Source organism: Zonotrichia albicollis, chromosome 17 (assembly GCF_047830755.1).
Source record: "Zonotrichia albicollis isolate bZonAlb1 chromosome 17, bZonAlb1.hap1, whole genome shotgun sequence".
Lineage (NCBI taxonomy): Eukaryota > Metazoa > Chordata > Aves > Passeriformes > Passerellidae > Zonotrichia > Zonotrichia albicollis.
In genome coordinates, this window is record NC_133835.1 from 8,660,494 (window position 1) to 8,683,980 (window position 23,487).

A 23,487-nucleotide genomic window follows, 5' to 3' on the forward strand; every position below is an offset into this window, starting at 1 on the left:
GGGGCTGCTGCCACCGCGCAAAAAACCCCGAAAACCCTCCGAACTCCCCCTTCAGTGCTTTCAGGGCACTCCTGTGAGGGCTTGTCCAGGCCACAAAGCTCCTTCCATGCACAGGGTCCGTGCAGGGGCTGGCAGGCACTGGGGCCATCCACCGCTCCCAGCTTCCTCTTCCATTCTTACCCTTATGCAAACCTCCCTTGCTTGGAATAACGAAAGAACTGGGTGAAATGTCCTGCATAGCTCAGAACCAGTGCAAACAAGCTGTATTTTGTCATACTGGGTGCTTTTACGGTACAGCACATTGAGGTAACAGTCAACACAGTCCAACTTTCACATCACTTTAGGATATAAAAGATTAAGTACAATGGATTTCCACTGGATGAAGGCATGGAGGAGAAAGCTATCCTGGTGTATGTGAAAAACCTCATCTCCCTGCTGGCAATCCTCACAGCAAGGGGCAGTGTTCCATGTCCCATAAATCAGTTTAATCCAGCCCACATGCCCCATCCTAAAATGAACTAAGCAACGTGGAAGCACATGTCCATCCTCTCCAAAGAACATACGAGGGATGGGTGCCTGGGCCAGGCAGGAGCTGCAGGCCAAGGCGTCAGCACCCACTGAGGGACGCAAAGATCGCTCAATGTCCACGGGAACAACTGCTGCAATGGCTTTGGGATGAGGGGTCACTGAAAGGGACAGGTGCCACTGTGCCTGCAGCCACACCAGCTGAGCCAGCCTAGCGTTAGGTGACTGAAAACAAGTCACAGAAATCCAGTGAGTTGCAACAGGCAAACAACTAATAATTGGTTCATCATCTCAATTCCCCACCATCATGGCTGAGACAGAAGAGGGTTTTTTTGTTATGGCAAAAGATCCTTCTCCCAGGAGATACTTTGGCTTTGTGACATCTGTGTAAGGCTTCTCTGCACTGCTCCCCATGGGTGTGACAGGGACATGGCCTGCCCAGGGCACATATGGCTGTCACCACTCCTGTGTCAGTGTATGACCACCCCAGGGAGGCCTCTACACAGGGAACTTAAATCTAACCTCGATAAATAAAACCAAATGTTTATTTACACCAAAGAATTCCAACACTGGATCTTTCACATATGAAGGACAAAGTATATATACACAGCAAGGGGTAGCAGGGCTGTAACAAGGGTGCTTTTCCGTTGTCAATGATAATATTTGTCCACAATTACTGATCTACCATTTCAGTTTAAGTTAACGTCTCCTGGCTCCTTCCTCTCAGTGCATATTTACAAGACTGTGAGGTAACTGGTATTCTCACCACATGGCACGTGAGGGAGGGGATGGTGGGTGAAGATGTGGGATCGGACTTGGCGCAGTCTGATTTTTCCAGCTTTAAGTAGCCACCAGCTCGAAACCTATAGAAACAATTTAAAAACAATATACCCAATAACAAATTAATTCCAGAGATCCAAGCCAAGCAATGGCTGGAAGAACCCTCCACGAGAAAGGGGCTGATGAGAGCAGGGCTTACTCTACAGGAGCACCTGTCTCAGGAGGTGCCAAGGACTCCAACTGGATCAGTAACTTCATTTTTAAGACTAAAATTACATGCAAGGGGTGAGTTAGCATTCTGGTTGACTCCTAAGGAGACATTATCCAATCCAGTTAGGGTTTTGGACGCTATCTGCACTTATTCCTTTTAAGCTTATCCCACCTCTCCCTACTGGAATTGTCTCCTCAGTGTACCCTGGCTGGGACATATGCAGGACATGGGGTTCAAGTGAGTGGTACTTTAAGAATCCCCTCCCCTGCCTCATGAAGACTTGGTTTGGTAGTCTCTGGAGAACAGCACAATCCCCCAAGGCTTGTGGAGGAATAATGGTGGGAACATGAAGAGAAGAGATTTCCAGCAGGATGCAAGAGCTTGGAAATGCTGTTGATTCATCTTTGTTATTACATGAAGAGTTGTTTTGTTTTGTTGGTGTTTTTTTTTTTTTTTTTTGGGAGGGGTGGGGGGGGGGAAGAAAAACTGTCCAAGAAGTATTCCATCTGTAGGTATTTTCAGGGAATCCCCTGAGTTACGAAAAGTTCAAGTAAAAAAAGAAAAATCAGCCTATAATAATTTTGTATATAATGACTGAACTACTATAAATCCACAAGCAACAGTTCAGACACGGTGTCTCCAAAGCGTTCATCCCCTCCCTTCCCCTGCCAGGCACGAGCTGCGTCCTGAGGAGAGGTGGAGGGGGAAACCTCTTCCCCACCTGACTCAGCTCAGGCAGCAGGAGACTGAGCCCGTCACTACTGCTGGGCGCCCGCAGCAGCTGGAACCGGCATCCCCAGGGTGGTGGTGGCAGAGATGACGGGGGAGCCTGCTAGAGGTCCAAGGGGTGAAGGTGTTGGCACTGAAGAAATCCCTGGAAGAGAGACAGGTAAGCAGGAATTAGAGGAAAAACAGCACACTGCTATCCAGGACAGCTTCTGAAGTCAAGCAGGAGCTTTGTGGGTCAGTTATGTTTTCAGAGCTGCCAAAATAATTAAAGAGAGAAAAGATCTGTCACTGTTCTCTGCAGCTCTGGGAAGGGCACAGATTTGCACACCCTTGAGTGTCACTGATGGGCAGAATCACAGAATGCTTTGGGTTGAAAAGGTAACCTTAAATCTCCTCTTGTTCCAACCCCTCTGCCATGGGCAGGGACACCTTCCACTAGAACACGTTGCCCCAAGCCCCGTTCAACCTGGCCCTTAAACAATTCCAGGGATCTGACAGCCACAGCTTCTCTGGGTAGCCTGTGCAAGTGGACTGTCCTTCAAGCTGCTGCCAGAAAATCAACTGCAAAGAACTTCTTAAAATGAGACCAGAAAAACAGGTCAGGCTGCCCAAGGCCTTCCTTATCAGACTCTCCCACCCACTTTGCAGCTCTCCTTGCCCTTGTCCCCAGTCCCGGGAGATGACCCAACACCGCCCTCCCTGCCTGCTGAACTCTCCCTCCTGGGTCCTCCCACCCACCCCACACATGGAAAAGCTTCAGCAGCCCAAGCACCAACAGAGTTGGCAGAACTGACCTGACATCATGCTCGCACTGCTGACAGGAGTGCTGCCACCCGCCATGTTGGACGAGCCCATCCGAGCCTGGTCTTTCACAATGGGGTCTAGGAAGAGCACACTACCAGTGAGTGCTGTGCTGCCAGAGAGCTGCTGAGGCACACACACTGCCTGTGGCCTCTGTGCTCAGCCAGTCCTGGCACTCTGCCTGTGCCAAACAACATCAACCACCATCCACTGAAATACAGGCATTTCTACCAATGCCAGCGGGAAGCACTCAAGAAGGTACCAAGGTCACATGATATCAGGGAAAATCAGCTAAATGATGTGATTTGGGGTTCAGCAGGACTGTCTGACAGGAAAAGACAAAGGTTATTATGGCAAAGTTGATCTTCCTGTGCTAAGCAACAGTGTAATTGCAGAAAGCCAAACCCAGAATATGGGTGCAGCAAGCAGGATTATCACTGATTACAATGATGTGTCATGTCTCTATACACATCTTGCATCTCTGTGAGCTGTCAGGTGTGTCACTAGAACCTGTCATCCATGAGATGATCACAACTTACTAACTCTTGATTTTCAGCTAGATGTAAATAAGGCTCTCATCTGAACAGGGACAATCCCTTCCTGCCTCCCAGGCCTTCTGTGTCAGACAAGGGAATTCCAAGCTTTGCTGAGCTCAGCACTACGTGTATCTTTTTGTGAACACAAGTTAATGAACTGTTTGTCCAGCTCTCACATTCCAAGCTGTTGGCTTTTCTAATGCTCATACTTGCAAAACATTCCCCTGGGATTTTTCCAACAGGTGTAACACAGATCAACAGTCTGTTAATTACAGGGGTCCCTTCAGCAGCAGCTAAAAAACCCCAAAACCAAACCACCTGAGCAAATATTGACATCATGCATTGTTGCAGCTGCTTCAAATCCCTAGATATCAATATCTGTGAAGAACAGCAAGCACTTAAAAGCATTTACTAGTGAAAGTAACATTTTTGCTTGCAATATCAAGACCTTAATGTAGCAGTAGCTAAGCAATTTAGCAACAGGAGTGAAAACACCTGTTTATCAACAAACCAGAATTCTCTGGAGGAATCCACACACACCTGCAGAAAGCAACCCCAAATCACATTAATTAGGTGACTTTCCTTGATATTACTTGCTGATTCATGGGCCTGACATGGGCACCCAACACTAATTCCTTGGCTGGTGGAGGTGGCACACAGAGAGCAGCAGCCTCAGCTCCAGCACAAATATTTGCAGAGCAGGCTTATCATTGTTGCCATTCTCAGCTCCCATCTGCACAAGGCATGGGAACAGAGATTTCCCAGAGGCAGAACTCTCAGGACAGCAGCTGATACTTACAGAAGTAGGGGTGTTCCATGGCTTCTCTTGCTGTGAGTCGTGACTGGTGATCATATCGCAGCAGCTTGTCTAAGAAATCCAGAGCTTCTGGACTCACCAGGTGTTGGTTCTCACTGTGGACAAAGCGCTCCCATCGCTTACGGGAGTGTCTGCAGGGAAACAGACCCAGATCAGGCCAGCCAGGGGACAGCGATGCCAAAACTCACTCTCTTAAGGAGCAAGAGCTGTGAGAGATGTCCAGCCCTGAGGGCGGCACAGGACTCAGACATTCCAGAAGATGAAGCAGTGTCACTGTGTCTCCACGTGGTGGCACAGCAGGCACAGCCCCAGCACAGCCACCTCGGCCCCTGCACGGCCCTGCCATGACCCCAGACAGCAGCAGGACTAATGCTCAGGATGGATTACAGGCCTAGAACTGCAGGTTCTGTCATCTCTTCTGCACCCAATGTGAGTTCTTTTAATTTTAGTCCCACTATGAGGGGAAAAAACATATAAATGCCATTTTTAGCAGCACCTGACTTTCTGCACTCTAATGCTGAGAAACACCATTTTGTTTTTTCCCCTCCAGACTGGAGAGAGCATTTGCCCTTCATGCTTTCTGCTCCAGTAGCTCCTTTATTGCCTGAATGACATTTAAAAATCTTTCCTCAGGTCCATTTCCATATAAAGGACTATGGAAAGCACTGGCAAAAGGGACCAAAGGCACAAAGTGTCAGTTCTCCAGAATCCTGGCTCTGATTTCTTCCACAAATTTTTGTTCATTTCAAGGTCTGTTGACAAAGCTGTAACTGTCTGGATCTACCAAAGAGACTCCAGACCTTGGCTCACCTGCCCAAAATGTCATTGAAACGTGGATCCAGCTCAATGTTGTATTTGTCAATGTAGTCATACAGATCTTCTGTCCCCAGAACCTTGGCTATCCTCACCAGCTGGGAACAAACACAAAAACAAGTCACTGCTGTGAAGGGATGATAATACCAGAGCCTGCATGAAGATACAGCAGCACATTCCCATGGGAGCTGGAACCTGATCCCAGCAGTATGAATCAGAGGCCACAGGGTCAGCCTGTGGCTCTGGCTTCCCCAGCCACACAGTCCCAGGCATCAGGAACATGATTCAACTCACAGCTGGAGCTCAGTACCCCAAGGCAGCCAGGAGGGAGCCACAGACCCTAAAATCTCTAAACCTGAGACCTCACACCACAACCTCCCTTAGCAGCACGAAAATATTCAAAGCCAACAGAGGGGAAGGGAAGAGTAACTGGTCAAAAAAGCAGAAAATCTGGATCTTGCATGTGAAAGGTGAAGCACCACCCCAGAGAGCTCCAGAATAAAGGTTTGAGAACAGAAGGTCCCTGTTCCAGAATATTTGCATGGCAGTCACATGCTGAGCATGTGATAAAAGTTTAAAAATAAAAATTTTGGCCCAAAGGCAACACATCAAAGATTCCAGAACCTGTATAAACCTGTACCAAATTCACAGTTTCTATACAGGGGGGAGAGGGAGTAGTGGCAGGGACTTTCCACATAACCTCAGGAATAGTCAAACTATGTACTAGAACACACCAGCCTTAATATAACTATTTCTACAGCTTTTCCCAGACACCTACTGAGGAGCTCCTAACTACAAAGCTCTACAAATCCATTTCTATTTAATTGGTTACATAATCTTGCACAGTTGAGAAAAGGAATGTGGCTTCAAACTGAGCTAAGAAGCCATTAGAGAAAGGTTTAAAAATTCTCTGGATGACTTGATAGAAGCCTAAGCAGGAAACCTTCATGGTGCTAAGAGAACAGACATTGTACATGACCAGCTCTCACCTGATCATAGTTGTCATGGCCATGGAAAAATGGCTCCTTTCGGAATATCATACTAGCCAACATGCAACCCAAGCTCCACATATCCAGACTGTAATCATACATCTGTACAAAACCAGAAGGACAATTCAATTGCTAATGAATTAAGCAGAACAGACCTCCAAAACTAACAGGGTTCCCCCACCCCACCAAGGTGATATGAACACAGCCATGTGTGGAAACAAATTGAACTATCTTCATCCCTAAACCACTGTTCAGCTCAGTGTTTCAGTTACTCAAACTGGGATACAGCAATTAGCAGGACAGCAGGTATCCTAATTCCATCCCTGTCTGCCAGGATATTAAAAATCAGAGCTTTCTTTTATTTTCGCTGCAGACTCCGATGTTATAAACCAGTGAGAAATGTGTGTTGGGACAGGAAGCATTGGAACAAACAACAAAAGGTGTGGACTCCCCAGGGTCCATGGACAGGTGAGGATGTGGTTTTTTTTTCCAGAACCAGCATGGTCTGAAAGTCACCAGGAACACTGTGATTTCCATAATGCAAACTGCCATCAGATAAGGGGATGCTTTTATAGCTTAATTTAGAAGTTCACGCAGTACTTGCTGTTCCCACAGGGGCTTTGTTTCATTCCTGTACCTTACTGCAAACACAGCCTTGCTAAAAAAATATTCAACATTTGTATTCCAAGATCCATAATGATAGTTCTGCAGCTCTTCCTCAGGTCCTGAGACTACTCATTTGTTTCTTTCATTCAGTGGCTTTATGGCCACTGCTTTCTGCCATACATTTTGGAACAGACTGTCTTCAGCTTCAGCTCTCTAGACATCTGAATTTTGGGTTTATTACCTTGAAATGGCACTGACTTTCCATATCAAAGTCAGTAAGAAGTCCTGGTAACTCTTACCTGATAATCTACAAGAAGTTCAGGTCCTTTGAAATATCTGGAAGCCACTCTGACATTGTACTCCTGGCCAGGGTGATAGAATTCAGCCAAACCCCAGTCTATTAGTCTAAGCTAAAAATGATAGAAAACAAAGAAAAAAGGCTCAAGGGATGCTCCAGCTTACCACTGGCTCAATGACACTGGTGAACTTAGTATGAAGTTAATTTATAAGTCTTCCATTTTCAATTAATTTGATCAGAGTGTCTGGTTACATATTCTCCCCAAACCCATATCACCAAGCAGACTAAATAAAATATCTCTCCTTACAACCCTGCCTGACGGTTACATGTGACCAAGTAAAGCCTCAGAAAGCAGCACAATATTCTCCTTTTATATTTGTCCACACCATTACAGCAGAGTCTTATTCAAAGAGGTCTGCTAGTACCACTACACAGGAGTACCCAAAAGGGATCCCAGTTTGCCAAGAGAAAAGCAGGACCCCTCCCTGTCCCCCAGCCCCCCACACTACCTTTCTGTGCTCATGGTCAATCATGACATTGTGAGGTTTGACATCTCTGTGCATGATTCCCATGCTATGGCAGTAATCTAGAGCCTGCAGGTGAAAGGAAACAGATGCTGGAGTCACAAGAATGGCTCAAGTTAACCATATTCAAAAGTATTTCCACACATATCAAGCCTAACTAGATGACAGGACTGTCCAGTGTTAGATCCTGGACTAGACTCACTGATCACAGAAAATGCTTCTAGAGCCCCCTCTCAAAGGGAGGTCCCAGCAACACAAGTCTCTTGACTTTATTTCATGTGCTTCCTCATAAAAATTGGAATTTCAGAATCTCTAAGAGCATAGTTACTAGGCACTAATGATCACACAAGCCCCCTTCCTCCAGACTCCTAAGGAGAAATTACTTAGTTCAGAAGAATGGATGAAGACATTTGACTCACATTATACCTGAGCACAAACTCAGCCAGTAACAGCTCACAGTTTTCTTTTTTCAGAGGCTACATGTACTCCTGATTTAGGATTTTAAGGTACCTCAATGTACCAAAATGCTGAAAAATAGATACTGACTTGGTATTTTTCTGCCCAATTCTTCCATGGACTCTCCTTCCCCCAGTGATAAGATGTCACTATCATCAGTGATTAGCTGAGAGCAAATAAACCAACAAAACAGCAAAGCACCAACTTACCTTCAAAATCTCATACATGTAGAATCGAATATCATAATCTGTTAGTGTCTGGTATAATTGCTGTGGGACACAAACACATCATGTCAGTGTTCAATATCCAAAAAACCCCTGTTCAGGGCTGCTGCCATTCTCCAAGTTCATCTGAAGGTATAGTCCAAGTTTCTCAAGTTACTCTGATCCCACACCTGACTCTGATCAATCTGTTCCTCTCCCTTTGCAAATCCCATACACAGTTTACTTCCAGCTCTGCTCAGACAGCACATCCTGGTTCCTGTCACTATCTCCCTCTGCTTGTACCCACCCAGCACAAGCATGATGGATGGCATTGCACAGCCTTTCTTCTTCTGAGGCAGGTCAGAATGAAGGGACAAAGAAACATTTAAATCCCCATTCCCAGGAGTATTGAAGGCCACAGAAACAGCTGTCCACATTTAAAGTGGTTTCAATAAATAGTTGTACACATAAAAGCCATATGCCTCAAAAACACAGGCACTGATGGACCACAAGGTAACAGATTCATTTGCTCCCAAGGTTAAATACCTCTTGGAATCTGCATTCTCATCTTTAACTTTTGTGGCAAAATGGTACTGATGGGCTAATTACAAACTTCTGTCCCAACTGCATTTACCTTTAAAAGCATTTCCTATGCTGGAAGGAAATACCTGTCCTATGTACTTGTCCTTCCCCAGAAAGACAGTATGAGTGGTTTTCAAACAGAAAATAAAAGCAAAGTCACATCTCACACTGTACCTTAAAGTCTGTGTTGTTTACATGTTCAAAAACCAGAGCGGGTGTTCGAGACTGAAAGAGAAAAAAAAGTATTCAGCCATGGTAAGTTATGTTTCCACTTAGAATAATGAATTGCATCTTTTTTTTCTACTAAAACTGCACAAAATCTCTCTGCCTTGGACATATTTATGATTCCCCTCAGACAGAGAGAGCAGAGCCTGAGCCCACAGCCTCCAGCAGCACTGTTTGCAGAGCGAATTAACTTGACTCAGCTTGCTGGTATCTCCTCCTCACAGAGTGAGGGGCTGGAGGGACCTGTGGGGGAAGGGCCCTCTAAAAGAAGTTTATCAGATTAAGAGCTGATCTGATCAGTCAATTCAAAAGCAGGATTTAAGAGCAGGGGAAAACAAAAAGCCAGGTCAGAGCTGAAATCAAACAGAGCAACTTCACCCCTAACCCCAGTGTACCCCTTGAGTTTCTCCCTTACTCACCACAGGATCTTTTACTATATCTGCAAGGGTGATTATATTGGGACCGCCTCGCAAGTTCTCTAAGATCTTGATTTCACGCTTGATTTTCTTCTTTTTAACAGGCTGAAGAAGAAAAACCCAAAGTGTAAGATAAAGCCCTGCAGTAAAGTGAGGCTAATAGCTCAACAGCCAGATGACAACACCCAGGTGACTGCAGATCAGCAAAATATATTGAAACATTTGAAATTTAACCTGAGTATGCATCACACCAGTAAGGGCTCAAATATCTGCCGTCTCCTTTCTAACCACACAACCCTGACAGCTACAGACAATAACTCCAAGTGAAGGAGAGGCTGGAAGATGGCATTTTTTAAAAAAGCTCTCTGAACATAATCTGATAGGCCAAGAGGAAATGGCCTCAAGTAATGCCAGGAAAAAAATTTCTTCACAGAAAGGGCTGTCAATACCTGGAACAGGCTGCTCCAGTGGTGAGGACACCATCCTTGAATAGATTTAAAAGATGTGGCACCTGGGGACATGAATGCTGGGGTGTTGCCTGGACTTGATGATCTCTGAGTGCTTTTCCAACCCAAAGAGTTCTGTGATACTCCAAGACTTCTGAACTGGCATGTGGCAAATGTTGAACTGTGAGACTCTATGGGATATTGGAGGGTCACTAAATGAAGGCCAAGGCCATGACAGCCTGCCAGGACACCAGCACTTAGAGAAGTTGAGAATTTTGTAGTCACCAGCTGAAATGTTGTTTAGTTCCAAGTAAAAAGGTGTTGCACATCAGGGCTTCTTTAAGACAGAGCCTAATTCCTTACAGGCAGAGATCTGACTTAACTGCAGGGCTTATATCAGCAGGCTCAAACCCATGCCCTGTTTCACTGAGTGACACTCCAAAGCCAGGCTTTAAGGATTTCAGTTTTAGAACATCAAAAAGCCCTTTCTGGCCTCCTCATCACCTCACGACAGATTTTATCTTTTGCCCAATCCCCAGCTCACCTTGAGAATTTTAACAACTACTTTTTCGTTATTTGTAATGTTGATGGCTTCAAATACTTCACTGTATTTGCCTCGGCCTAATTTTCGAACTAGCTGGTAGTCATCTTGATTTCTGTGGAGAGAAAAGGTTACAGTTCCAAAGGGCTCAGTCATTTCCATCACAATTTATAAACTGCTCCTTAACACTGCATCACTGCCTAACTTCACAGACAAAGGGGATTAACTAGTGCCTTACCTCTCCTGAACCACATGATTTAAGAACTAGGAGAGAAACAGGGAACTTCTATTTGCCCAAGACAGATTCAATCCAAAAGTATGGATTGAAAGCCCAACTATGTATTTCAGCATTAGCAAACTTAAACTATCCCTTCTCTCTGTATTTGGAAGCTCCATTTTTCCTTGTATAATGCTGGTAAAATTCAACAAAGCCAGTAGGAGGAAAAATCTAAGTGCAAGGCTGTTTAAAAACAGTCTGGGCACAAAGCAGCACTTATGCTCAGATGACTGTGTACATTCCAGAAACTGGGAACTGCACAGCTGAGGGCAGAACTCTGTCTGGGCCCTCCATATCCCAGCAGGAACGCAGAGCTGTGAAGTTGCCACCACTGCTGTCTGATTCTGGGACACTTTAGTCATGAGCTCAATTTAGACACCTCCTTCCTTCAAAGAGAGGCAGCCATGTCTTTTCCAAGCACTTGGAGAGAGAGCTGAGCAACAGGTCATAAAATAGCATGTACCTATTTCAGTCTGTGGAGTTTCCTCACTTATCCAAGTCAGCAGCAAGTTCAGTTTGAAAGTCTTTTCATTTCTTTTCAGCCCTGCACTCAAGGACTGTTTGGATTGTTTCAGAAATACATTTTCTTCCCTCTGAAAGGGGATGTTTCTCGACTACCTGGCAAAACTTCTTCAAACTTTAAAGGAAGCTGCTATAAACGTTCTCCCACAACTGGGAATTTAAAAGTTTGATAAGAAACATTTTTCTGAAGAGAAGTTGTGATCCTTTCCCTTGCCATCTGCCAAGAAGCTGCCATCACGCAGCGCAGTTGCCTGAACTCCCCAAGTACCACTATGCAGGATCCACAGGGACTGATCCTGGTGCAGGGACATGCAGAGGCAGCCCAGACTTACCCCCACTCAACCACGTGGGACTCATAGTCCCAGTACTCCCGGGGTCTGTGTGTGTTCACATCCGTGTAAACTCTGGCCCTGCTCGGCACGGGTCCCGACATATCAGACAGCTTGGCAGGCGGAAGCGCGATGTGAAATCAGAGGCGACCTGCTCTGCAGTGCTGACAGAGGAGAAAGGCCTCAGATTCCTCCACCTGCAGACAGAACAGAAACCAGAGGTTCAATTCTCAAGGTACTTCAAAAGTATTTAAGTTAATCATTAAAAGCTGCTGCAAAGGCTGGAGCCTGCCCAGCCACAGGCCTGGGATTTCTTGAAAGCCATTTGTCTGTTCTCCTTCACACAGGACTGGCCCCTAGCAAACCAACGTGCTGACCTGGTAATTTTCAGCACCTTGTTTCCAGCTGCTGGTTGTAGAGGTAACTTTCCAAAAGGAAAGAATGCCATGTGCTCTGTATCTGCAGACAGATCCCCTCCTTTCCACTGCAGACTGAAAGCAACAGCTACAGTCTCACCCCTATCACAAGTCTTGGGCCATCCAATGTAACAAAATCAATTCTGCTGGGATGGAAACCAGCTTTAGTCACAACTTCCTACAGTCAAAGCACTAAATCTGACTGTCCAAAAGACAGCAGCATCTGTGTTGGATTATGCTTTATTCAAACATGAAAGAAATGCACTGCTGCGAGGGTCTGAAGATGTTCCTTTGCATTCTGCTTGCCCAAAGCACCTCCAATCCTTCCTCCTTCCAAGGCAATTTTTGCAAATCTTCTGATTAGTTTTATCAGTATTGAGACTGGTCAAAACCACTCAAAAGAAAGTTACTGTATGTCAGAGACAAACACTGTATCTTTATCCTATATGTCTGAATACTTTACTATCCACATCTGAATATTTAGGACAGCAGTAACTCACTACAGTTGTGTATCAATATTGTCCTACCCAAGACAAACGTGGTGCCTTTACAAGTCTCAAATCCTTCACAAGGGGAAGATGTTTAAATACAAGAACCCCCTTGTTAGCTTTCAAAAGAAATTACAAGAAAGGGAGTTGTACTGGAGCAGGGACCAGCACTGTTTGGTGCAGCAGCACGTGGCAGGGCCATCCAGCCCTGGGTTTGTGCTCCAACACTGGGCAACACTGTTATCTAAACTAACACACTTATTTGTTGTGCCAATCTTATCCCTTCAGAGAAAATGGGCAACTGCCAGCCTGCAGAAGGAAGTAACAGCCCCATTAATCACACATTAATGAGAAAGACCAAGAAATCTGCTCAGAGCAGTTGGCTTAAGCTACTAGGGCACGTCACAACAGAAGAAAACTCCAGCAGCAAAATCCTGCTCTACAGGCACAGTGCTGTTGTTTATTTGAGGTCTGCAGCACTTCAGCTCCTGTGAGGACCTGCTGGCTGTGAAGGACCTGGGGGACACAGGTCTGATGTCCCTCACTGTGTCACACAGCCTGACCAGCAGCTGGTCCTGCTTCCAGAGGCAGGAGAGCATGCAAGGGCTCTCTGCCACGGGCAAAGCCTCCTTGGGTGGGACAGAGCTCAGCACTGGGATATTTTTTGACCTACCGACACACAAATGGTGTTGGTGGCAGCTTCAGGTAGACAGGGGTGCAGTGATCCAGTCCAAAGGGTAAACAGGGACACAGCACTATCCCAAAATCCACTATGGAAGGGTGACTGAGGCCTTAGACCCACAAAAGGAGGATGAGGCACTTCAGTGTCCAGCTAATGGAAGAATATGAAGCATTCCTCAAAATATAATAAGTCTATTCCTAGATAAAATGCTAGTCCTCTCACAAAATACAATTTCAGAAGATGAGGCAGCAATCATCTAAGACCTCAAAGCATTTATGTGGCATGACTCAGACACTTAGAAATTAGATGTCCCCAGGCATTACTAGAGCATGCAAGTTTACTAGAACAGTTTAGTACAGTGAAATTTATTAGATTTCAAAGTTCAATCACTGTGTTCGTGTTTCTTCTCACTCCCTGTCCTTCTGGCAGGAGATGCACTGGCCCATTTCCTCTGCCCAATCCTCCTTGTGAAGGAATTAACTGAACTTATACATGTCTCAGATGACTTAGCAATTTTAATTTTTAAGCACAATCCAGTATAAATAAAGCACACGTGACTGCTCCCCTCACCCAGCTTAGCAAGATCAGTTTCAGCACAAAAAAAAAAAGAAAAATCAATCACATTATCTAAAGATAGATCAAATTTCACAGTGGCTATTTTTTGTCACGTAGCTCTAGCCTAGCTCAAGCAGCACATTGTAACAGGCTGCTCAGAGAAGGGCTTTTTCAGGAAATCATCAACTGCAGCTTCTAAGAATGGCACACAATGTCTATTTACAAGGGTAGGTATTATTGTCTACTATTCTTTACACAGGAAGGGGAGAGAATCTGCACAGATAACTAAATTTTAAAGCAAACAGAGTCACAGACATACACAAACTTACCCTGCCTGAAAGCTGCTCACTCTCTGCTCAAAACTGCCAAGGAATTTGTATAGATTTTTGCCTTCAGTGCCCCTGGAGGGGGATTATTTTGCAGTGGATCCAAGCTCTTTGGCAGAAGGGAATGACACAAATAAGGACAGATAATGGGGACAGGTGTTGACATGCAGGCATCAGTTGAGCCTGCAGTTTTAAAGCAGAAAAATCTACAGCAAGAGCAGTGACTGCACCTAGAGAACAGCCCTGAGCCTGTTATAAAACAGGAGTTCTATTTCTGCAGAATCCAAACAAGTTTTGTCATTTGTTAATTCCTGCATTGATGACAGAATCATAGAATAATTTATATTGGGAGAATCTGCCCAACATCACCGAATCAAAGCAGATGTGGGGAGATCAGGGTCCAGTGTAGCCTTGAGCACCTCCAGAAACAACATTAAAATTTTAATTTCTGTGGTAGAGAAGTGTTTAACTAGGAAACAACCATGAGCTTTTAGGCAATGTACCAGAGGTCACAAGGAGAGGAAGACAAAACTCCCAACCACAGTCTGACAGGCTGCTCACTGTGCAAGGACAGAGCAGGGCTTCTCCATCAGCCCCTGTGGTGACATCCCTGGGACAGACAGCACCCAGAAGGGCTCACATGACAGCTACAGCAAAGCAACACCACCCCAAAGTCTCACTGCTGCCTTCTCCCACACAGGCCTGCCCTCAGAAATGCCGTTGGAGCATTAACAAACGGATAATGAGCTGATTTCTTACACAGCAGCCTTATCAAGGGGAACCCTGCTCATCCCAGGCAAGAACAGAGCCAAACACAGCTCCTGTCCTGCTCACAGACCCAAGGGGAGCACCCAGAGCCCCAGCCCAGAGATAAATAATTGTGCTGCCACCATATAGGAATTTATTAATTGGAAGGCCTACTAATTAAAAAAGATCAGTTCTTAAAAGTTTGAATTAGCCTGTTGTCTAAACAGCTTGGCAAGCTCAGATATTTTGTGCCTAAAGTTCAATAAAATAGTAAAAAGCCTCTCAGTGTTCTCTCTTTGACTCTTTTACAACATTTAAATCTAAACTAGTTACAAACCCCCTTATTTTTAAAAAGGGATGTTCTCATCCTTACAATGCACTCTAATTCTAAGGGCAACGAAGCCCCCATAGAGAATTTGATATTTTGTGATGGATCCATACTTCCAGCACCTACTCCAATTAGTACAGGAATTTCCTACACCCTCTGTCCTTCCAGATGCATGCACTTAGAGCAAGTAGCAACAAAACAAGTTAAGAAATCCATGCAGATTAGTTTCTGAGAAACACACCTACTTTGCCTCTAGTAAAATTTGCCTTTTTTTTTTTTTTTTTTTTTTAGTCCAGAATAACTGAGATACCAGAATGATTTTTTTTCTCCTTTTAAATGGAAATGTTCTTGGCATGGAACCTCTCTCAAGCAGTTACCCATTCAGAACTTCAAACCTGTGGAGTTGCCCCAGTATGATGCAGCACTTCCAGAGGCTCCCAGTGAGCTGAAAGCCAAGCTTCCCAGCAGACTGGTGTCCCAAGGAACTCACAAGTGCTGTCCAAGTGATGACCTTTGTGGATAAGGTTTGCAGTATAAATAATGCACCCAAGAACACAAACACTGCTTGACACTGGCTTCCCTCCTGTGGATTGCTGTTAACAGCATGCCTTGCCCTCAGTGTGAACACTTTATAGCCAGGAAGATCCAAGTTCATCCAGAGTGGAGTGAACCCAGAAAACCTTGTTCAACACCACATAAAGCTGGTTATTCCCAATGACCCACCTGAACTCTGCTTCAGCGAGCCCACAGCAGTCCCAAAGGAATAAAACAGGCCCTGAACTGCAGCAAGCTGAACTCAAAGAGCCAAGAACACATTTCTGCAGCTTTATGAATTCCAGAGAAGCTCACCTTCCTCTGGAGGAGAAAGCAAAGTGGACAGATTGGCCAAACAGGTCTAGAGACTTTCCTCTCACTTCTACTTTCCCCATGTAAGCTCATTACAGTGGTGACTGTGCCAGCCTAAGACTGTAAACAGGCTGAGACAGCAGTGGGTTTGTTGGGAGAGAAGAAAAGCTCTGTCAGTGGAGAAGAGCAGAATTACAGCACAGAGCCTGCAATCCAAAGGTTATTCCCCTCCTTTTATCTCCAACTGCAAGCAAGATGTTACCTTTCATAGCAGAAAGCTTACACCCAGCCTCTGAAATCATGAGTGTAAAATGTGATTTGGTAGGGTGAGCAAGAATTACAATTATCAGATAAAATTGTTGATGATTTCCTTCACATAGCCCTGTAATCCTCCCAGGGAAATGCACTTGTTCCTTCAGAGTTTGGAGAATATCTAATACCAGAGAAACACTGAAATTAAAAAATCAAGGCATGCTTAAATATTACAGTACTGCCTGCTGGCAGTCAACATCAATCAACACTCAGCTTACTTTTAAAAGAAATAATAGTAATCATCTCCATTAAAAATATGCTGTATCTCACAAAAGAAACCTGATTTCTATGTTCTCACGATGCTGAAACTTCAGCAATACAAGTACAGAACAAATGACCTCCAGAAGTCCCTTGCAACCTATATTTTTCTATGATTTTACAGCTAAAATAGAAACAAGCCTGGATTAACAAAATGGACATTTTATATCCTTTCCTGAAGATAATTTCCCTACTAAAGGGACAACATTGACAGAAAAGTAGATTTTAAAATCTGAGTTTAAAAAAAAAGCTTAGGTTTGAAATCAAACTTTTCTCTGGGTATTGTTTTGGAAGAGCACAGTCTGATTTAACTGCAGTTTCCACTAAAATTATTTTCCAGATTTCTTTTAAATAGCTGGTTGTGTCTGACTGTAGAGAAATAACAAATGATAATGTAATGACCTCAACATTCCCTTAAGAAAGAAACATGAACTGTTGTGATTAATTCAAAACAAGGCATGGCCAGTCTGCAGGGAAAGCAGTTGACAGGTTTAGTTATACTGGAAGAAACATCTTGGAGTAATTCTGCATTAGAAACATCCTAAATTTAGATTGGCTCTTCCTACATCAGCTCCACTGATTCCTCTGAATTCCTCACGATTTTGCCAATGAAGAAGTCATCCTCTGTAATGAGGATCACAATCTATGTGGAAGCCACAGGAATGGTTTTGCTGTAGCTCCATGTTTGATGAAACTCTTCACAGTCTTGGGGAAAACTTCACTGTCCCACTTTGCCACCTCAGAAAGCAGGGTGTAACATGTCTGTCACCTCCAGGGTGCCCTGGCAGTGGCTCTGGTGCCACACACTCTCCTGGCAGAAGGTCTGTCATGCTTTGTCTTCCTTTTCATTCACATCTCTACCAGCTGAATTTTAGCAGAGCTCACACGAAGCCTCTGTGGTTCTGCAGCATCTCAGCCTGGTTGGGCACCTGTCCTTTGCCAAGGATCAGTGCTGGCAGCAGCACATGGACTGGGGCAGAACACTGGGCTCACCTCCAGCAGCAGGGACAGGCACTCTATGCAGACAATTCCCCAAGATCATCAACACTATTCTTTTCAGAGCTAAGTTAGTCAACAGCACATGGAGCAAAGGGAAAGACCCCAAAGCTGACCTTGGATGGGGCCCTGCAGCCACAGAGGGCAGCAAGATAGGCAAGCCCCAGCAGCTGAGGGCAGGCTCTGCCTCCTTCCCCTGCCTGCAGCTCCTGCCACCACTCCCAGCACCATAAACCCAGAGGATATCCTCAGTGCCAGTGCCAAGGGCTCCTGACACAGCCCAATAAAAATGGCTGCAATATAACCAGGCACTGCCAAACCAACTTGTCTGTGCACACACACCAAACAGAAACCAACAACAGAACTCCTCTGCTTGCACCTCTTCCCCAAAGTGCCATTTCAGGCTGAGCAGGGAGTGCAGGAAAGGCAGGGGGATTTTCTTTGGAGGAATATCCCTCCAGGTCTGCCCTAAAGCCAAAGCAATACTTCAACAGGAAGCAGTTCCTTTTTCTTCCAAGAGCACTAACAAAACTAAATCTCCTACTGCTGGAGCTTTGGACAGGATTCCAGTTCCCAAAAGTACAGCTTCTGAGAGCCCAGCAACACCAGGGAACTCTTCCTGGAGGCTCACAAAGGGGAATGTTGCAGCAGCACTATGGCCTGACATCAGGTTCCACTGGCAGCATCCTCTGGAAAGTTCTACCTCCCTAATTGCTGCTAAGTGACACAGTTGTTTTCCTCATTAATTAGTAGGCACAGAGTACTGCCAGGACAATCATTCAGCTGATTTGACTCTTATGGGTCATGTACAGAGAGGGATTTAGGCAGAGCTCACAAACCTGACCTGTACCAACCATCTGTAAAAGTTACACAGTTTTAATTGATCTGATCATGCAACTCCTAGAGGCAGGAGGAATTACCAGAGCCAAAGGGCACTACCTGTAACCATTTCTTCAGGAAATCCCTGTGATCAGCTGTTCCATGGAGCAGGCAATGCACTGCAAACCATGTCCAACCCTCAGCCAGCATCGAGCAGGCTCAGCAAGAGGCACTCGGTGCAAACCCCTGCCAGCAAGTGAAGCTCTGACATAATTCTGTAAAAATTTATCATTATTAACACAAGATGAAACTAGCTACCACCATTCCAAGAACCAAATGGAAAAAAACCCCAGCTATTAAATTCCAGCAATCAGCACTCTCCTTCACACCTTACAAGCCCCCAGTAAAGCCATTGTGCCAAAACTTGTAACTTTATTTGTAAGTTCAGATGAAATTAATCTAGATGCTGCAGAGTGAGGAAAAAGCCCTGTAAAAAGCTCTCTTTTTCCTTCTGGAGTACAACCAAGCGTGGAAGAAAGGTTGGAATTCAACAGCACATTGGTAACAGACAGAGAAACCTGTGAAAAAGGCTGCAAGAGAAGGAACACTGCAGGAGCTCTTGCTTTTCTAGACTGGAAATTAATTTGTTGTGCGCGTCCACGCTCATCCATTTTCTGAACACTAAAAATAAAGATTTTCTGACAACTCACACGCACATGTGCAAATATGCTGTGAGAAAATGCCTTCTCCAAAGGCTTTGCTAACAACAGGGAGAGGCACCTTTGCAGCTCCCTGGACACACCAGAGGATTTGGGGCCACTTTTCCCACCACAGGAAGACCTTTCCCACCCAGGGAAAGCAAGTTCTGGCACGAAATGCTGTATTAGCACGCTGGATTCTCCCTGAACTTGGCTTAATTAAAAGAGGACTAATTTAGCCTTTGGTTGTTCCAGAAGGTGCAAGGGCAGAACCTACTTCTCTGCAAAAACAGAGTGAGTAACTTCAATTTTCTAGGTCTGCTGTTAACACTTGAGACCATCCAGTGGGAAAGCTGCAGCCAAACTCTTGGCTTGACTCAAAGTTGTTTTCCATCTAGCACACAATTTATTCAGCACTCACATGAAATAAACTGCCATAATATGGAGCAGCCATTACACAGGCAGGAGCTGGGCAGCCTGCTTTAGAAACCACCTCCCTGTACATGGTAATATTAATTAAAATATAGATCTCAGTAAGGAGGACATAACCTAAATCTCAGAACTCAACTCCAAGGAAAATTAAAATTATTGAAGTTGTAACCTTTCAAATGTGAGGCTGTGGTGGTACCAAGTCCACAAAGAACTCCAACCTTCCCTTCTGCTCTTCAGCCTCCCAAAGCAGCAGCAAGAAATGGGTAATAAAGCCATTTGTCCAGAACAGTGTGAAAACAGGAGCAGATGAGACTTGGGCCAGGCTCACGTTGCTGCTTCTCTACTGGACTCCTAACCAGAAAATATCCATGAACCACATCAACAATCCCACTCCTCATCAATCTCCCCCACCAACATGTAAGTTTGGCTCCTTGATGGAAAAAGGGGTCAAAAACCAGCTTGGAAAAACTCAACATTCAGCAGAGCACTAACAGCAGCTTAAAAAGCTGCAGCCTCCTCTTCCAAGCAGTTTTTTCAGGTTCAAAGGAGAACTCCCTTTCTCCAATTACATTCTGTAAATTCCAGGGAAGTCAGCTCTTGCAAGCCCCTGGAAGGAGATATCCAAGCTTAGAAAAATTATCCAAGAGCTGTCTTGCAACAAATGTTTGTAGCCAGACTAAGTCAAGGCAGTGTTTCCTTATCTTAAAATCTTATTTTTTTTCCTCACAAGACCCTTATGGGACAATAAGATGGCAACAATCTCATGCAAAGAGTTCTAAACAGATATTTTAATGTAAGCAATTCCATAATGGAGGAAGAATGGAGGTGACAGGTCTGGTAACCCAGAAATAAATCCCTGCCTCTTCAGAAATGTGACACTAAATTAATCACACCACCACAATGTCACCCATTTGCTTCTCCTGTCTTCCTTTCCCTTATCCTCAGAGGACATGAGGAAAGACAAAGAGAAAATTAGTTCTGTAAGGAGAAAATGGAGAAGAACTGCAATGGAAGTGTAAGGACACCCACCATTTAATAAACCTGGGAAAAGCTGGGTACATGTCCCTTTCATCAGAGCAGAAAGTTTCTTTCTCTACAACTCCACAAATCTATAACCACCTTTCAGCATCCTTTACACCCCAAGATTCCTACTTCCAACACATCCCATGCTGATGAACCCAATCTGCATGACTTGAAAATGCCCCAAATACCAAACTCTAAGTCTTTCCATGTCTCACTGTCAGGAAATGGCATTTTACCAAATCAATTCCCAATCCCAGGTTCACATCTTCATTCTCACATCTCACCAGCTTTTTTCAAGCAAACAATTCCATTAACTGCCCCTGCACAAACCTCAACAACCTTAATGCCATGCAACATCCCATGATCCAATTTCCTCCACATTTGCTAGAACCTACTGCCAATTTTAGCATCACTTTTCCAAAGAGCCACATTCCCAACATCCAACAAGCCTCACTTTCCCTCCATCTATGAAGCCAAGAGCCCTGCCAAACAAAGAAAACCTGCTCTGACCCTCCCACTTGCAAGTGTCTGCTTTCTCCTCCAACATCTCCCTCTCACCACATCTGCCCATGCTCTGTGCCTCGTCCCCTCACCCAGATCTTCAGCTGCATCAGTTTTTGCTTCTTTGCAGCAGCCAAAGCCAAGATTATGTTCCCTTCCTCAAGGCAGCAAGTTCCTCCCCTGTAGGCAGCAGCTGAACTGGCCAAGCTCTGAGTGCAGGACATGCACACCCAGCTCTGCCACCACACACACTGGGAACAAAACAGCAAATTTCACTATCAACAGAAATTATGGTACCAGGTATTGACAGAAATCACTGGAGAAAGGTGAAATAATGGAAACTTCTCCCCATTGGCAAGATGAAAGGAAAGGATCACTGCCTAGCACCAAAGATGGACATTCTTCATGCTCAGGGAGAGGTCTGGACCTTTACAATTACAATTGTGCAATGTCTGGCCCTTTGCAATTACAATTTACCTCCCCTGTCTGGAGCCATCCACAGAGAACAGGGACTGCAGCCACAAGGCACAGACAGATCTGAGTGCAGATCCCTGATCCTGGGATCAGACATCCCAATCCCAATTTCCACCTTCCAGTTACAGACACAGAGCCTGTGCTCTAGGAAATGCAACATTACCCTAAGCCCAGTTTTAGGGCTAATTCAGGAACTGATAAAGCTTCATACTTTCCCCAAATCTTGCTTTGAGTCTTCCCAAGCTCACTCCCTCCTCTCCTAGCAGAAACTTTGCCCTTTTCTACACCACACCAAACCAGCAACCACAGGATGAGAGACTCCTGTGCCCCAGCTGATGATGCACTCAGAATCCAGCCTGGATTCACATCCAACACCCAGGCTGGCTGGCAGGATGGCACAAGCCCCAACTCTGACTCTGAATAATTTGAGCAATTCTGTTTCAGAAAAGAGAGTGTGCAAAAGAACAAAGCAATCACTCCCAGCCCCAAGCAGAAATGCTGGGTGTCCACTTGCTTTCCTCTGAACAGCAGCCACTGTGCCCAGTCCCCTCTGGCAGGGGCTCTTCCCAGCCCCTTTGTGGGGTGCACCCAGGAGGGGCCAGGTGAGCACATGGCACAGCCTTCCCCAGGGGCAGTGCCCACTCTCAAAGCCTGGCACCAGGGTCAGGTCTGAGCAACACAAATCCCAAACCATGACAGACCCCTCTCAGGGGTACCAGGGCTGGAAGTGACCCACAAAGAACATCGAGGCCAACTCCTGGCCCTGCACAGGACAGCCCAGAAATCCCACCCTGTGCCTGAGAACCTTCTCCAAGCTCCCTGAACTCTGTCAGGCTTGGGGCCATTACCACTGCCCTGGGGAGCCTGTTTCAGTTTCCATCCGCCCTCTGGGTGAAAAACCTTTTCCTAATATCCAACCTAAACCACCTGCACACAGCTCCGTGTACCCCCCCAGGTCCTGCAACCGATCACCAGAGACCAGAGCCTGCCCCTCCACTTTGCCTGAATATTCACAATCCAAACTTTATTGGTTTTACCCAAAAACCTCAGTAAGAAAAAATTAAGCGATCTCACACACATAGGGTTCCATAATCTTATCTTACCCCTCTCTTACAAACCACATTTTACCAACAGACACGCTGCTGTCGGTCCCAAGGCACAATTAACTAAATTACAGCGGGGGCAAGGCTGACCACCGCTGTTTCCACAGACTGGTGTGCACAGCCGTGAGAACGACCTTCCCTCCGCCCAGAAAGGCCCAGAACGGAGTCCCTGCGCAGCCGGGGGAGGCAGCGAGCACGAACAGGCCTTTCCGTGCCCCTCCGCATCTCCCCGCTTCTCCGGGCAGGGCGGGGAAGAGGCAAGATCGAGCAATTGAAGTCAATAACACCTCCACGGCCCGAAGGTGCGAGCCGGGAGAGCTGGGGGAGGGGACGGCTCCCGTTCCGCGGGGCTCTGCCCTTCCTGCGCGGCCGAGGGCGGCCCCGCACCGGGCTAGGGGCAGCGGGGCGGCCCCTGCACAGCCCCGGCCCGCTCCCCCCGGGCACTCGGAGCCCCTCCGAGGGCAGAGGGCGGCAGGCCGTGCCCTTTCCGCCGCACCGGACCCGCCCGCTCTGCCCGCTCCCCCTCAGCGCCGTCGCGGCCCCACTCTCCTGAGGGGCAGCCGCGGCCCCCCGGCCCACACCGCGCCCGCGGTGGGGGGGGGGGGGGCGGAGGAGCTCAGGAGGCGCAGCGGCGCCTCCCCCCCGCCGCCCGCTCCGCCCGCCACCGCCGCGGGGCCCCGCTCGGGCGCCGGAGCCGCCGGTACCTGGCGCGGCCGCTACCGCCGCCGCCGCCGCCGCCGCACACAGACAATATGGCGGAGGCACAAGGCTCGGCCGCCGCCGCAGGGACCAGAGCGAGGCGCGCCGGAAACGGAAACCGCGCGGGCCCCGCCACGCGCCGCGGGGGCGTGCGCAGG

At 46.3% G+C, this 23,487-nt stretch overlaps 1 protein-coding gene across 2 annotated transcripts; it reads right to left on the bottom strand.

Annotated features, from left to right (window-relative positions):
* Positions 1–1,048: 1,048 nt before the first annotated feature.
* Positions 1,049–23,487, bottom strand: CSNK2A1 (casein kinase 2 alpha 1). Of its 2 annotated transcripts, XM_074553717.1 has the most exons (14): positions 23,335–23,487; positions 11,630–11,823; positions 10,502–10,613; positions 9,515–9,616; positions 9,045–9,095; positions 8,295–8,354; positions 7,615–7,698; positions 7,107–7,217; positions 6,202–6,303; positions 5,210–5,310; positions 4,382–4,530; positions 3,040–3,126; positions 2,238–2,390; positions 1,049–1,388 (listed from the first exon to the last, which is right to left on the bottom strand). In XM_074553717.1, the coding sequence occupies exons 2-13, from the start codon at positions 11,728–11,730 to the stop codon at positions 2,275–2,277; spliced, it is 1,176 nt and encodes a 391-aa protein (XP_074409818.1). In that variant the 5' UTR covers positions 11,731–11,823; positions 23,335–23,487; the 3' UTR covers positions 1,049–1,388; positions 2,238–2,274. The 2 variants fall into 2 exon arrangements, with proteins under 2 accessions (XP_074409818.1, XP_074409817.1); XM_074553716.1 differs by having other exon boundaries at positions 1,049–2,390.